General features: G+C 44.0%; 1 protein-coding gene across 1 annotated transcript in view; it reads right to left on the minus strand.

Annotated features, from left to right (window-relative positions):
* TAMM41 (TAM41, mitochondrial translocator assembly and maintenance protein, homolog (S. cerevisiae)) overlaps positions 1 to 14763 on the minus strand; it is a 52674-nt gene that overhangs the window by 7227 nt on the left and 30684 nt on the right. The window contains exons 5-7 of the mRNA XM_010862440.1: positions 12702 to 12847; positions 4101 to 4266; positions 2755 to 2817 (exon numbers count right to left, since the gene is read on the minus strand). Of these exons, the coding sequence (XP_010860742.1) occupies positions 2755 to 2817; positions 4101 to 4266; positions 12702 to 12847 (375 nt within the window). The remainder of the gene's footprint in view (positions 1 to 2754; positions 2818 to 4100; positions 4267 to 12701; positions 12848 to 14763) is intronic.

The raw sequence follows: 14763 nt of genomic DNA on the forward strand, positions 1-14763 counted from the left end.
TCTGCTGGCGACCAGGAAGAACAAGCGGAAAGAGGACCCAAGAGTCATTTCAGGCTGAAGGGTCAAGAGATGATGAGGATGGATTTTTAAAAACCTTTTATTCGAGATAAATTCAAGACAGCATAATATGCTTGCACGTATCTTTACCTAACTTCAACAACGTATCAACTCATGGCCAATCTTGAGTTACCACCCCACCCATATGCACTTCCTTCCAACGTGTCTTCTTTCCTTCTTTCACCTTTTCATTTTATAGTTGAGCACAGCCGATTAACAAGGTTGTGAGAGTTTCAGGTGGACAGCAATGGGACTCAGCCCAAACGTTTTTCTTCTGAAGCAAATCTCAGACATTGTCATTTCATCTGCAAATCTTTTAGTATGTGTTTCTTAAGAAAGATTTATTTATTTGGCTGCACAGGAGTCTTAGTTGTGGCATGCAGAATTTTCAGTTGCAACACATGGGATCTAGTTCCCTAAGACGTGAACCTGGGCCTCTGGCATTGGGAGCACACAGTCTCAGCCACTGGACCACCAGGGAAGTCCCTTAGTATGCATTCCTAAGGAAAATGATTGTTTAACCCCATAACACCATCATTATCATGACTAAAAAAAGAAAAAAAGAGTAAATCCAGTAGCTCCTTATAGCATAGGAAGCCATAAATAAAGAGCCAAAGCGTCCAGCCTCACCCAAGGAGGACCACAGTGAGGGAGCTGCAATCATGCAAAACACAGAGTGACAGCCTGAGCCACCCACACAAAAGAAAGCACCTCAACTTCAGCCTGGCCAGGATAAATCAGCAAGAAAGCAGATTAAATATTTTAACTGGAAACACAGAGCCATGCACCCCTGCGTGGCAGGAAAGTCTTCAGCCAAGTGGATCTGGCACCTGAGAAACTAAACTTCTGCTGACGGGCTGAACCTCCTGAAGGTTCAGGAGGATGAAGCCTGGCTGTGTCCCCAGGCTGCTGGGGTGAGGCGTGAGGAGGCGTGATGGTGCAGTCGCCTGGCTGAGAATCAGGCTGGACGATCACGCCCTTCTGCAGGTTCCCTCTGTGCGTTTATCCCCTGCACTGCGAGCCCCTATGTCTGTGCCTGTCTCCTTTTCTAGAGGGTGAAGCCCCTGAAGGCAGGATGGTGTCGTGTTCACCTTGTAGTATCCTGCGTGGTGAGCACCTGAGGGACGCTAGGTGGACAGCTGATAGAGACTGAGTGAGAAAAGTCTGGCATCTGATGACACAAAGTGGTAGCAAGGATGGGGAAAGGGGAAAACTCATTTACCACAGGGTCAAGGTTAACTGGTACCCACTTTGGCAATCTGACAATATCCAAAGATACGTTCAAATGCTTAAGCCCATAAAGCAAGAACAGGATGTTTCAAATTTCAAAAAAAAGAATATTCTGAGAACAAAAAAAGTAGAGATGCGAGAAATTAAAATAGCAAAAATAAAACAACAATAGAAAAGCTGGAAACTATAGTCAAGAAAGCAAAGCAAAAGAACAAAGAGATAAAAAAAAAAAAGAAAAAACCCAAAGGACTCGTCTCAGAGGTCCAATATTTGAGTAAAAGGAGTTCCAGCAAGAGAAGAGAGAAAACAGATGGGAAGAAAGAATACATTTTTCCTATATCCTCATACTCTGAGTTTCCAAACTGGGCAAGGAGTATCCAGTATAACAGATAAAAACAGACTCACATCAAAATATACCACTGAGAAACCTCAGAGCCCTTAAGGAAAAAGACCTAAAAGGCTTCCAGAAAGAGCATACACAAAGGATTAAGAATCAGAATGGCTTTGGACCTCAACAGCAATCAGAGAAGTGAGAAGATAACCGGAGCAATGACATCAGAATTCTAAAGGACAGTTACTTCCAATCACCACCAGCCTAAGTCTCAGTCAGTCAGCTGGGAGGGTGACTAAAGACAGGCCTGGCCACACATGGGCTCCAAATCTGCCTCCCTGGCACCCTTCCCAGAAAGTGCCTGGACGGTGTGCTTCACCAAAGTGAGGCTGTGCACCACGACAATCAGAGACGTGAGACACAAGGGTCTCTCCCATGAGACAGGTGATGACAACTCCATGGGAAAAGAAAGGTGTGCAGGGAAGGAAAAGTGTATCAGGTGGCTCAGCGATGAATCACAGTAACACAGCCAGACAACGGAAACAAGAAGACTTCGTCAAAGCTATGACACAACCATTGAGCACAGAGAGAGGGATGGAGGGATGGATGGATGGACGGACGTACTGATGTACGGACGTGTATGTGTGTCTGTGTGTGTGCGTCTCTGTGTGTGTGTATGTGGTGGGGTAGCTGAATTCATAGATGCTGGCTAAAATTAAAAAGGAGAAGCAGCAATACCAGCTTATTATCCAGAGAACCAGCAGTGAAAACATAAATAAACCAGCAGGAGAGTCAGCTGGGGTTGTCTTTGGAGAGGAACAGCAGGGGGGCAGGGCAAGGTACTGCTGTTTTTGCAACAGTATCATGAGTAACTTTCAAAGATATAACACCTCCAGGGAAACCCTGCACATACCGAGTACCTGGGCAGCCAAGCCTTCCAGCAGCACCTCAGGCCCCCAGATTACAGCACCGTCTGCCGTTCTGTATGTTACTGCCATGTCCTAGGTTATGACCAGCAAAATCCAGCGTCTGACAAGTACTTGAAGGATACAGATAAAGCTTTACATTTTAACCCGGAGCGCTGAGGCTGCTCAATCCAGCAGGTATGTTAAGTTTGGATTTTTAAAAATTCTTACCGGCAGTGAAAATGCCTTTGGTGCTCTGTCTCATACTGGAAGGTCTCACAATTGCTGCGAGCCCTGTGAGAAAAAAACCAGCAATGATGCCAAAAAGGCCAGATGTTAGTCATCTTAACACTTTAAAAACTTGAAACTAAATATTCATTCCAGCTATCCAATAACACCAGCAACTCGATCTCTGTCCTGGTGTCAGAGCGACTAAGGAAAAGGGTTATCAGGACGGACAGCCAGGAGACCTGAGCTGCCAGCTGTGTCACCGACCAGCTGTGTGAAGCCAAGAAAATGAGCGCCCCCTCTGGGTCTGGACCGCCTCATCTTACAACCAGCAGGGAGGAGGGGGTTAGGTGACCCTCGAAGGTCATTTTTTCACTTTAAACCTGCTTAAGCCTGCTGGCTCTCAATTCCAAGATGTGAGAAGACTGGGGGGAAAAAACAAACACCAAACACCACACGTTTCTGCGGAGGCAGCTCATCCTGCAACCACGCAGAGCACTCCTCAGTGAAGATGGTGAGGGGCCCTTCAGGCCCTCAGAAGGGCAGCAGAGCTCACTCCATGGCCAGCACCACGCTAAGAAGAAAACAACTGGAGACGGGCCTCCACGTGTATCTTCAGGAGAGGCGCCCGATGCCCTAAGCACACGTGCTGCTCTGCCCGCTGGGCAGCCTTGCCTCGCAGCACCGCCGTGGTGACCTGCATCCTGCCAGGCCCGGCTGCTCCCTGGGGAAGCTCAGCAGAGAAGGGTGAGCCAATTCATAATGATCTCCTTACTGTCTGAACCTGTAAATACCTGTAACACCTCAAACACCTCAAAAGGCAGCAAACCTCTGAAGCTCAGGCTCAGATTTGGGGTTCACCCTAGGGAGGATTTTGGTACATACTGGGGATAATGTGTGAAACATTTCGGGTGCTGGACCTAGTGCATACAACATGAGACACACCGAGGGGGCATGGGCCCAGGAGAGTGGTGTTCTTGATGTTGCAAGAGCATTAAACACATCACCAGTCTCCTCCTTCCTCAGACCACCATGGAGAACAAAGCCACGTCTTTGCAATAACTCCTAAAAGTTATGCTCTTGGACCAAAAGAATCATTGTTTTCCTCTCTAAAGTGATTTAGGACTGAGGGATCTAAAAATAGAAGGAATTTCAGCACCCTACTTCAAATGAATGAGAATTTAGGCTGGGAAAAACCCCAGACTGTCAGCGCTTTCTTCTTCCTAAAGGCAATCTCTCTCCATCTCTAGGCTAGAAAGAAGAAAGAAGCCATCTCAGCCACAAAGTTTGCCTCCCTCCTCCCGCTACCCCCAGCCAGCACCTCCTCCCTGTCAGATTCATGTACATACCTAGACGCACCACGTCGCCACAGTCGGGGTCATGAGCAACTTGTAATAAAGTCTCTTCCACGTCTCTGTTTTTTCCAGGAGGGTCCATAATATGATTTATTTGCTGCTGTAAGGTTTTGGGCAATGTCATTAGCTGAGTGAATTGTCCTTCTGGGCTTTTATCGATCTAAGGGGGAAAAAAAAAAGTTGATGCCTATGGAAGTACTTTGATTGCTATAAATATTCAAAGACACAAGGCTTCTCCTTAAAACCACACAAAGCGAGTATGAACTCACGTTCTAGACTAGGCAGTGTGCTAAGGAGACTCTCCTTTCTGAAACTGAATGCCTGAATGTTAAGGAGTCTCAGCTCCTTCAAACAAGCCAATCCTTTTCCTAGAATATTCTGTTTGTACCTAAGAAGAGAAATTTCTTTCAAGAATCAATTTGTGACTCTCAGTTTAAAAAATTTTTTCTATTTGTCCTAAATCCAGTAGTTAAGGAAAGTGAAGATTCAGGTAAAGCTGACACCCCAGCAAATCAAACACTCATCTTAAACACAGGGACAGATTAACATGCCAGGATCACACAGCCAGTCAGAGAGCAGGATCTAAACTTGCGTCTCCTTGTCTGAACTGTAGGAATAAACTGATGACAGAGACCAACCTTTATTCACCTTTAATCCCCTGGCACATAGTAGGTACTGAAAAAACAGTGGCTGAATAAGTGGATGAATAACTGTACCAATAAATCTTAGTTGTCATTATTTCTTAAACAACAGTAAGTTATACCAATGGTTTTTGATCCTAATGTATTCTAAAATATATCAAGTTTAAAGACAAACACAGAAATAAAACATATGTAAAACTATGCATTAGACTTTACTTGGACACCTTCGGATCAAAATTTAGCCACAGAGCTGGGTCCACACCCAGCTTCCCTAACTCCTAGTCTAATATACTTTACTTCATGGAACTAAATTTTTCCAAAATCGTATAAACACCGACTGCCTGCTAAGGTGAGAAGCAGTGTCAGTGCCCTCAACAGCTCATCACATTATTCTCCCAGTAACAATGTCCTGTGTTATTTTAACAAGTGTTTAGGTTTTAACTTGAAGAGAACAGTAAGAAACAAAATTAGACAAACGAATGTATTCAATTTTAGATTCAGATTTCTCAGATATGACCATCTTTCTTAATAATCAGAATTCACGCACTCTACCATTTTTTTCATTAAACAAATATTTATTGAGTACATGCCTAATATCTGGATTTTCGAGTTTTATCTATAAAGTCTTTGCAGAAAAGAATAAAATGCTATTAGTTAGAGGCTCCACTAAGGTGAAGGGTTTCTTTAACCTAAATGTTTCATATTAATCATTGAGATTTTCCTAAATTCACAGGATTCAATCTCTACTTATCTTTCACTAGATAAATGACCCAAAAATGTGAATATCCTGTAAAATATGCTAGAAATGACGTTTATAGACTCATATTTTGGGGCTGAGTATTGAGATTAGTCAATAGGATCTTATATTTCTCTAAGTCTTTACCTATGAAACTTCCAGGAATTTTAGAGATGCCAAAATGGCTTGAGTAATATGAGGAATCAGAAATAGCATTTGCCACTGCTTTCTCTGGAGGAAACAAATGCACTGGAGTTTCTGCTTCAAAGTATGTGTTTAAAAACAAAATATTAGGTGACATGTTCAAAGAAGTTGCAAAATTCTAATCATCCTTACTCTTTAGTTCTCATTAAAACACGAATGTGAAAGCAGTTAAATTATGAGTCACATTGCATTTTAACAGCAGATATGGAAAAGACCACCTGTTGTACGACTCCATCTACAGAAGTATCTGGAACAAGCAAATCCATGGAGCAGAGAGTAGCTTAGTGGCTGCCTGGGGGAGGGGACTGCTAAAGGCAATGGAGTTTCTCTTCGGAGTGATGAAAATATTCTAAAATTAGATAGTGGTGATGGTTGCACACCTCTGTGAAGAGACTAAAAACCACCAAGTTTTATGCTATGTAAATTATATCTCAACAAGGCTGATGTTTTTAAAAAGCAGATACAGTCATATGACAGCAGCTGCTGTGCTGTACCAATCAGATCCTGCTTCAAGGCCAAGGTACTCATTCCACTACCTGCTGGGAACGTTGGCTGACTCCTTCTCTCAGAGTCACTCCTAGAACTGGCTACAGCCAAGGGAGCTGCCTCTTTCCAAAGACTGGAAAATGCAGGGGTTTGAAGGCCTGGCCTCCTTCCTCCAAGTGGGGATAGCTCAGAAGAGCCATCAAGTTCCACGGTGCCAGCACACGATCAATCAGATGATGTCTTCATTTCAAAACTCCCCAAACCTGATCCTACACAACTGGTACCAAGAGTAGTCCTAGAAAGCATACTCTTCAGATGGCGCGTTGGAGCTGTCCCGATGGAGAAGGCCAGGTGGAAGTCTCTGAAGCTGCCATTCTCACCCTCTGGTCAAAAGAGCAATGAAAAAAGAAAACCACATCCCAGGAGAAATGGCAAAGATTGATGTCACACATAGACCTAAAGGATACAGGGTGCAATGTTTCACTGTATATGTCAACCTGGCTGGGCTACAAGGGCCCAGTTGCTCGGTCAAACTTTAGTCCAGATGTTACTGTAAAGGCATCTTTTTAGATGCAATTCACACCGAAGCCAGCAGACACTGAATAGCAGAAGACCCCCTTTAATGTGGACAGACCTCATCCTGTCAGTTGAAGACCTTGTGAAGAAAGACTAAACTTTCCTGAGGCAGAAGGTCTGCCTCCAGACTGCCCTTGGACTCAAGAGAACAGCAGACTCATCCCTGGGTCTCCGGCTTGACCTGCAAATGTCAAACTTGCCGACCCTCACAATGCAGCAAGCTAATTATTTTGTGTCATCTCATGTTGGTCCACTACATCAAGGACACGTTGCTGCTGTCACCTGGTGAGTAGTAAGGGGCAAGGACAGCGGCGGCCTTGGTAGCTGTATGCACTCCAAAGGGTAAAAGAGAAACTCCATGAAGTCTGAGGAGCCCAACGCAGCAGGGAAGTCTTCAGGGGTCAAGAGATCTGGAGTATGCTGGGACATCCTCGCCAAAGTAAAAACAACTGAGGAAATCTCTACCTCTCATCACTAAGGAAGAAGTGCGCTGACAGGCCTCTTCAGGTTTCGAGGAAAAATAAGGCAGACATACAACAAGAGCAGAATGCGATATATATATATATGAAAAAAGAACATTCAGAGGAAAATAAAAATTCAACAGATCTGTTGGAAGATCAATTCAAAAAATTATTCTGGAAAGCAGAACAAAAAAAAATAAAGAAACAGGAATGAGGGGGAAAAAAACCAGACAAGGAGGTCCAACAACTAACAGGAATTCTAGAAAAAAAATGAAGACAATGGATATGAAGGAATGGTAGAAGAGAATTTCATTACAGAAATGAAAAAATCATTTCCTAGAATTGAGCATCGTGCATTTCCAGAACAGAGTCACAAAGTGCCAGAATAATATGAAAAAACCATGGGAATTTCCTGAAGGCTCAGTGGTGAGTGCACTTCCACTGCAGGGGGCACAGGTTCCATCCCTGGTCAGGGAACCAAGATCCCACAAGATGTGTGGTGTGGCCGAGCAAAACACAATGATAGCAACAATGATGAAAAAGCATACACAAGGCAAAGGCAAATCATCATGAAATTTAAGAATACTGGAAAAAAAGGAAAAAACACTAAATAGTATCAGAGAGATAAAAGAGCACATCCAAAGGATAGGGAATCTGAATACTGTTGGACCTTTCTTTTTTTTTTTTAATATGTTGGCTGTGCCCCAGAGCATGTGGGACCCTAGTTCCCCAACCAGGGGTCAAATCCATGTAGGGTCAAATCTCTGCATTGCAAGGTGGATTTTTAACCAGGGGACCACCAGGGAAGTCCCTGTTGGACTTTTTGGTGCAACAGAAGAAACTAGAAGAAATAAAGCCATGACTTAAAAAACTTCTGAGGGAAAATTACTTCCAGCCTAGAATCTGATGTCTAACCTAAACTCATCCATCAGTTTAAGCGTAGAATTTCCAGATGTATAGGATCTCAAAAAAATTTACCTCTTTCACAAGTACACATTTTAGTACTTAAAAGTATAAACTGTGAAAGAGGAAAAGTTCAAGAAAACCAAAAATTAGCAAAAGGAGAGGGGAAGAAATTCTCAGGTGATAATGAAACAAAGCTCCAGAGAAGAGCTGTGCAGCGTGTCTAGAAAGCACCCAGTCATGAAAGGAACGGGGGACTCAGGACTCCAGGAAGAATGTCCCCAGGAAAAGCAAGAAACAGAGAAAACACCTGATGTGTTTGTCTACAATGTAAGATGTTTCATAGATCTGTAGGAGAGTTTGAGGGTGAATTAGTTACAGGTATGTACAAAATACAAGACCTTCTAGAACCAACATCAAAAGAAGATGTCTTTTCCATCATAGGGGACTGGAATCCAAAAGTAGACAGGCAGGAGATAGCTGGAGTAACAGGCAAGTTTGGCCTTGGAGTACAAAATGAAGCAGGGCAAAGGCTAAAAGAGTTTTGTCAAGAGAACACACTGGTCATGGCAAACATCCTCTTCCAACAAAATAAGAAGACGACTCTATACATGGACATCACCAGACCGTCAATACCGAAGTCAGATGGATTATATTCTTTGTAGCCAAAGATGAAGAAGCTCTATACAGTCCGCAAAACCAAGATCTGGAGCTGACTATGGCTCACATCATCAGCTCCTTGTTGCAAAATTCAGACTTAAATTGAAGAAAGTAGGGAAAATCACTAGGCCATTCAGGTATGACCTAAATCATCTTTTATGATTATACAGTAGAAGTAAGAAATAGATTTAAGGGACTAGATCTGATAGACAGAGTGCCTGAAGAACTATGGACAGAGGTCTGTAACACTGCACAGGAGGTGGTGACCAAAACCATCCCCAAGAAAAATAACTGCAACAAAGCAAAATGGTTGTCTGAGGAGGGCTTACAAATAGCTGAGAAAAGAAAAGAAGCGAAAGGCCAAAGATAAAGGGAAAGATATACCCATCTGAATGCATAGTTCCAAAGAATAGCAAGGAGAGGTAAGAAAGCCCTCCTCAGTGATCAATGCAAAGAAATAGAGGAAAACAACAGAATGGGAAAGACTAGATATCTCTTCAAGAAAATTAGAGATACCAAGGGAACATTTCATCCAAAGATGGGCACAATAAAGGACAGAAATGGTAAGGAACTAGAAGCAGAGAGACTAAGAAGAGGTGGCAAGAAAAAAAAAAAGAAGAGGTGGCAAGAACACATGGAAGAACTGTACAAGAAAGGTTTTAATGACCCAGATAACCCCGACCATGGTGTGGTCACTCACCTAGAGCCAGACCTCCTGGATGTGAAGTCAAGTGGGCCTTAGGACGCATTATAACAAACAAAGCTAGTGGAGGTGATGGAATTCCAGCTGAGCTATTTCAAATCCTAAAAGGTGATGTTGGTAAAGTGTTGCACTCGATATGCCAGCAAATTTGGAAAACTCAGAAGTGGCCACAGGACTGGAAAAGGTCGGTTTTCATTCCAATCTCAAAGAAAGGCAACACCAAAGAATGCTCAAACTACTGCACAATTGCACTCATTTCACATGCTAGCAAAGTAATGCTCAAAATTCTCCAAGTGAGGCTTCAACAGTACCTGAACCAAGAACTCCCAGGTGTTCAAGGTGCATTTAGAAAAGGCAGAGGAGCCAGATATCAAATTGTCAACATCTGTTGGATCATAGAAAAAGCAAGAGAATTCCAGAAAAACATCCACTTCTGCTCCATTGACTACACTAAAGCCTTTGACTGTATGGATCACAACAAACTGTAGAAAATTCTTAAACAGATGGAAATACCAGACCACCTTACCTGCCTCCTAAGAAATCTGTATGCAGGTCAAGAAGCAACAGTTAGAACCAGACATGGACCAACGGATTGGTTCAAAATTGGGAAAGGAGTACGTCAAGGCTGTATATTGTCACCCTGCTTATTTAATTTATATGCAAAGTACATCATGAGAAACGCTGGGCTGGATGAAATACAAGCTGGAATCAAGACTTCTGGGAGAAATATCAATAACCTCAGATATGCAGATGACACCACCCTTATGGCAGAAAGTGAAGAGGAACTAAAGAGCCTCTTGATGAAAGTGAAAGAGGAGAGTGAAAAAGCTGGGTTAAAATTCAACATTCAAAACACTAAGATCATGGCATCCCATCCCATCACTTTCTGGTAAATAGGGAAACAATGGAAACAGTGACAGACTTTATTTTCTTGGGCTCCAAAATCACTGTAGATGGTGACTGCAGCCATGAAATTAAAAGATGCTTGCTCCTTGGAAGAAAAGCTATGACAAACCTAGACAGCATATTAAAAAGCAGAGACATTACTTTGCTGACAAAGGTCCGTCTAGTCAAAGCTATGGCTTTTTCAGTAGTCATGTAGAGATGTGAGAGTTTGACCATAAAGAAGGCTGAGCACCGAAGAAGTGATGCTTTTAAGCTGTGGTGCTGGCAAAGACTCTTGAGAGTCCCCTGGACTGCAAGGAGATCAAACTAGTCCATCCTAAAGGAAATCAGTCCTGAATATTCATTGGAAGGACTGATGCTGAAGCTAGAGCTTTAATACTTTCATCATCATGTGATGTGAAGAATCGGCTCATTGGAATAGACTCTGATGCTGGTAAAGACTGAGGGCAGGAGGAGAAGGGGGTTGGCAGAGGATGAGATGGTTGGATGGCATCACTGACTCAAGGCATGTGAGTCTGAGTAAATTCAACGAAGCTCAAACAGTGAAGGGCAGGGAAGCCTGGAGTGCTGCAGTCCATGGGGTCGCAGAGAGTCAGACATGACTTAGCAAATGAACAACAACAATGAGAAAACCAAGAAAGTCAGAACAAATGGACTGATTAACTCCAAGAAAAACAAAGTTGTACAGGAAACTAAATTTCACAGTAGTATATCTCAGCAATGAAAAAAGCCAGTTGTCCTAATAAAGCAAATATTGACTATTAATTTAAAATTATATAATAATTATTATACATGCATGCTCAGTCACCTCAGTTGTGTCCAACTCTTTTCAATTCCATGGACTATAGCTGTCTAGGCTTCTCTGTCCATGGGATTCTCCAGGGAAGACTACTGGAGTGGGCTGCCATGCCCTCCTCCAGGGGATCTTCCTGATCCAGGGCTCGAACTCGGGTCTACTGCATTGCAGGTGGATGGATTCATTTTCCCAGATGGACCATCTGGGAAGCCCATGTAATAACTATATATGGAGCATAGGTGAGTGGTAGTGGGGAGAGACAGGGAGAGAAAGAGATAGAGCATGAAAGAGTGTGTGTGTGTGGATGGGGTGCATGAGAGTAAAAAAACCTCACGTTCCATAAAAAGATAACAAAAAAAGTACAAAACTTTTTTAAAAATTAAGAAATAACAGTCAAATCATTTTACTTGTAAATATGGAAGTAAACACCAGAAGAATCAGTGAAGGAGATGAGACCAGTTGCTCTGGGAAGTAGCACAGACAAGTAGGAAGCTGTGCAGCACGGAACTGCTGTTTTTTGTTCAAAACCTTGGGGTATCACCTGGGTTTTAAAGTGTGCAGGCATCACTTTGAGAAAAGTAAAAATTAAAAACAAAAAACCTCAATCTAAAGCAAACACGGCAAAATCTGTTAAACTGAGTGGTGGGTTTTCTGGGCATTCATGGTGTATTCTCCAATGTTACATTCAAAATAATTCCTAGTTTTTAAAGTTGCCTTTCAGTTCTAGAAATACCATTAATTTGTTATTCAACATGATATTAATTGCTTGTATTAGTTGGAAAAGAAAGAGCATTTAAAAAGTAGAATGGTGTTATCTTAAAGATAAAACAACCATGAATCTTATAGTTAAAAAAATCTTAAATCCAAGTTACATTTCTCAAAGGAGCGGCTCTTCTTTATTTTCAAAAAATTTAGTATTTTTTTGCCTTTAAAGAAAGTTTTGTCTGCTATGTCAAAAGAAAAGTCCCAAGACACAATACATATAACAAGTGGGGGAAAAACAAGCTTCAGAATAACATATATGAATACACTTATGTAAAATAAAACCAAATGAAAAAGACCAAGCCACTTCCTACACGTCTATACATGTACAAATACACACAGAAGCACACGCAATGAGATCTGGAAGCAAACACACCAACCTGTGAATAAGACTACCTCTGGGAGGCAGATGGGTTTGGAGGCGAAGAGATGGTAATTTCAGAGTTTGCTTCTATTTGTTTCTGATTAATAATTAATATATGTAGCAAGAAGTTCAAATGGCAAAAAAGGTACACACGGTGAAGACCGGCCCCCACCCGGCTCATGTCAGCCCCTGGCCCTTCTCCAGAGGCAGCCTCCTGTCTGTCACTAGTTTCTTATGCGACCTTTTAGCCTTATTTCAAACACACAGAGAACACGTTTACACGCAAAACGCACTTTCTGTGAATAGTTACTACACTGGTCATACTGCGCACTCGACTTTTCCCCTTAAACGGGCTCCTGCCTCAGGACGGACCCGTGATGTCCCACCGACCGCTCACCTCCAGGCTGCCCTGCTGGGCCTTATACACCACCTGGGGGCTCTCCTGCAGAATGCTGCCGTACAGCTCCCGGAAGTGGGCCATGTTGGGCTTCACAATATTCAACACTTTTGCCTTATCCTCTCCAACCACCATCCGAAAGTCACCTGGTTAAAATAAGCACAAAACCAGTTTTGCACTGCGACTTCAGAGTCTGCCCTGTGGACTGCAGGCCCCCAAATGACCTGTGAACCAAAGCCCCCCAGCTGACAGTGCACCAGGTCAGCCTGGCAGGATCTCTCACTCGAAACACTGGCTTTTTCACCTTCAAGACACGAACACAGCAGCCCAGGAATGCAGGCACTTGTTTTGGGGAAAACAGAGCCTCTCAAACAACAAAGCCCTTTAGCCAGTTAAAATATACCGAAGTACAGAAGGAAGTCACCCTGACAGTTAATATGCACTTGTTTTTCCAATGCACAAGCTTCTCTATTTATAAACTTTCATCTTGTTAACAAAATTCTGCCTGTGACCAATCAGAGATGGGGGTTATGTGTTATCTCATCCTTGGTGCTGCTCACTCAGCTTGGCCCTGCCTACTGCATTTGTATGAGGGCTTTTGAGGTACTCTGTGAATATAAATAACCTTATATTTGACAAGGACACAGATTACATTTAAGATGAACTTTAAAGCAGATATAACTTTAAAAAGTTGCAAGTGGTGAACTGCTGATCTAGAGAAGCAAGAGGCAACAAGGCCTCCTCCTGGGGACAGAGGTGCTGATGGCCACCCTCCTGAGGAGCTCATTCCGCCCATGATTATTCCGCTGCTGGTCAGGGCCATCTTGGTGTCCTCCGTCCAGCCCGTCAGCACCAGCCTGCTATCCAGCAGGCCGGAACCACCGCAGGCCCTACAGCCAGTCACCCGTGGACAAGTCCGGACCACCTGCAGGCCAGCAGCCACAGGCAGCTCCTGGGCCAGGGTGCAGCCTCGCCTATGCGCATGCCCAGAAGCCAGCCCTGCCTATGCGCATGCCCAGAAGCCAGCGCAGCCCCCCAGAAGGGTCCATGCTGCCCATACAGGGGGCTCCCCTGGGACAGGGAGTCCTGGTGAGTGAAGGGGCATGCTGCTGGGCCCATAGGGCAGCTCCGACATCAGGCCATAATTGTTGGAAAAATTATCAGATACCCAACAGTAAGTATGTACCTCAGTGAAGAATAAAATACACTGGATTTTTAAGCTTCAAAGGACCGTGTGGAGACAAGCTTTGGAAAAGATTCATGGACAGCCTCTGGAACCTGACCTCTGTGAGATGAGGTGGGGACTGGTTAGGGCAGTGAGCTCGAGTGAGTCCTGTCCTCTCACTGCCCTAACGAGCGGCTCAAACACAGACGACAGCATTTTCTGTTTGTTTACACAATTACACACGAGGATGACTGCTAGTGAGAGGGTAGAGAAACTGGTTCTCTCACATAATGCTCTTGACTCGTACACTGCTATAGTCCTTCTGGAAGCTGTGACTGACAAAGCTTCATCTCTGGAGAGTGAGCCCCAAGCCCCAAACCCAAACAGAGGCCAGGAGGTGAAGCTTGCTGAGGATCTGGGTCATCATCCTACCTCGTCTGCCCACACGGCCGTCCCCTCAGGTGGGCACTGCCGCCTCCCCACATGGCAGGAAGGGAACAGGGACACGGGGACGATGGAACCGGCCTGAGGTCTCCCAGGAAGCCAGTGAACACCCTCCACACACACAGCTCTTCACTGAAGCACAATTTCAGTTCAGTTCAGTCACTCAGCCGTGTCCAACTCCTTGCAACCCCATGAATCACAGCATGTCAGGCCTCCCTGTCCATCACCAACTCCCAGAGTTCACTCAAACTCACGTCCTTCGAGTTGGTGATGCCACCCAGCCATCTCATCCTCTGTCGTCCCCTTCTCCTCCTGCCCCCAATCCCTCCCAGCATCAGAGTCTTTTCCAATGAGTCAACTCTTCGCACGAGGTGGCCAAAGTATTGGAGTTTCAGCTTCAGCATCAGTCCTTCCAATGAACACCCAGGACTGATCTCCTTCAGGATGGACTGG

This window comes from Bison bison, unplaced genomic scaffold (assembly GCF_000754665.1).
Source record: "Bison bison bison isolate TAMUID 2011002044 unplaced genomic scaffold, Bison_UMD1.0 scf7180017864482, whole genome shotgun sequence".
Classification (NCBI taxonomy): domain Eukaryota; kingdom Metazoa; phylum Chordata; class Mammalia; order Artiodactyla; family Bovidae; genus Bison; species Bison bison.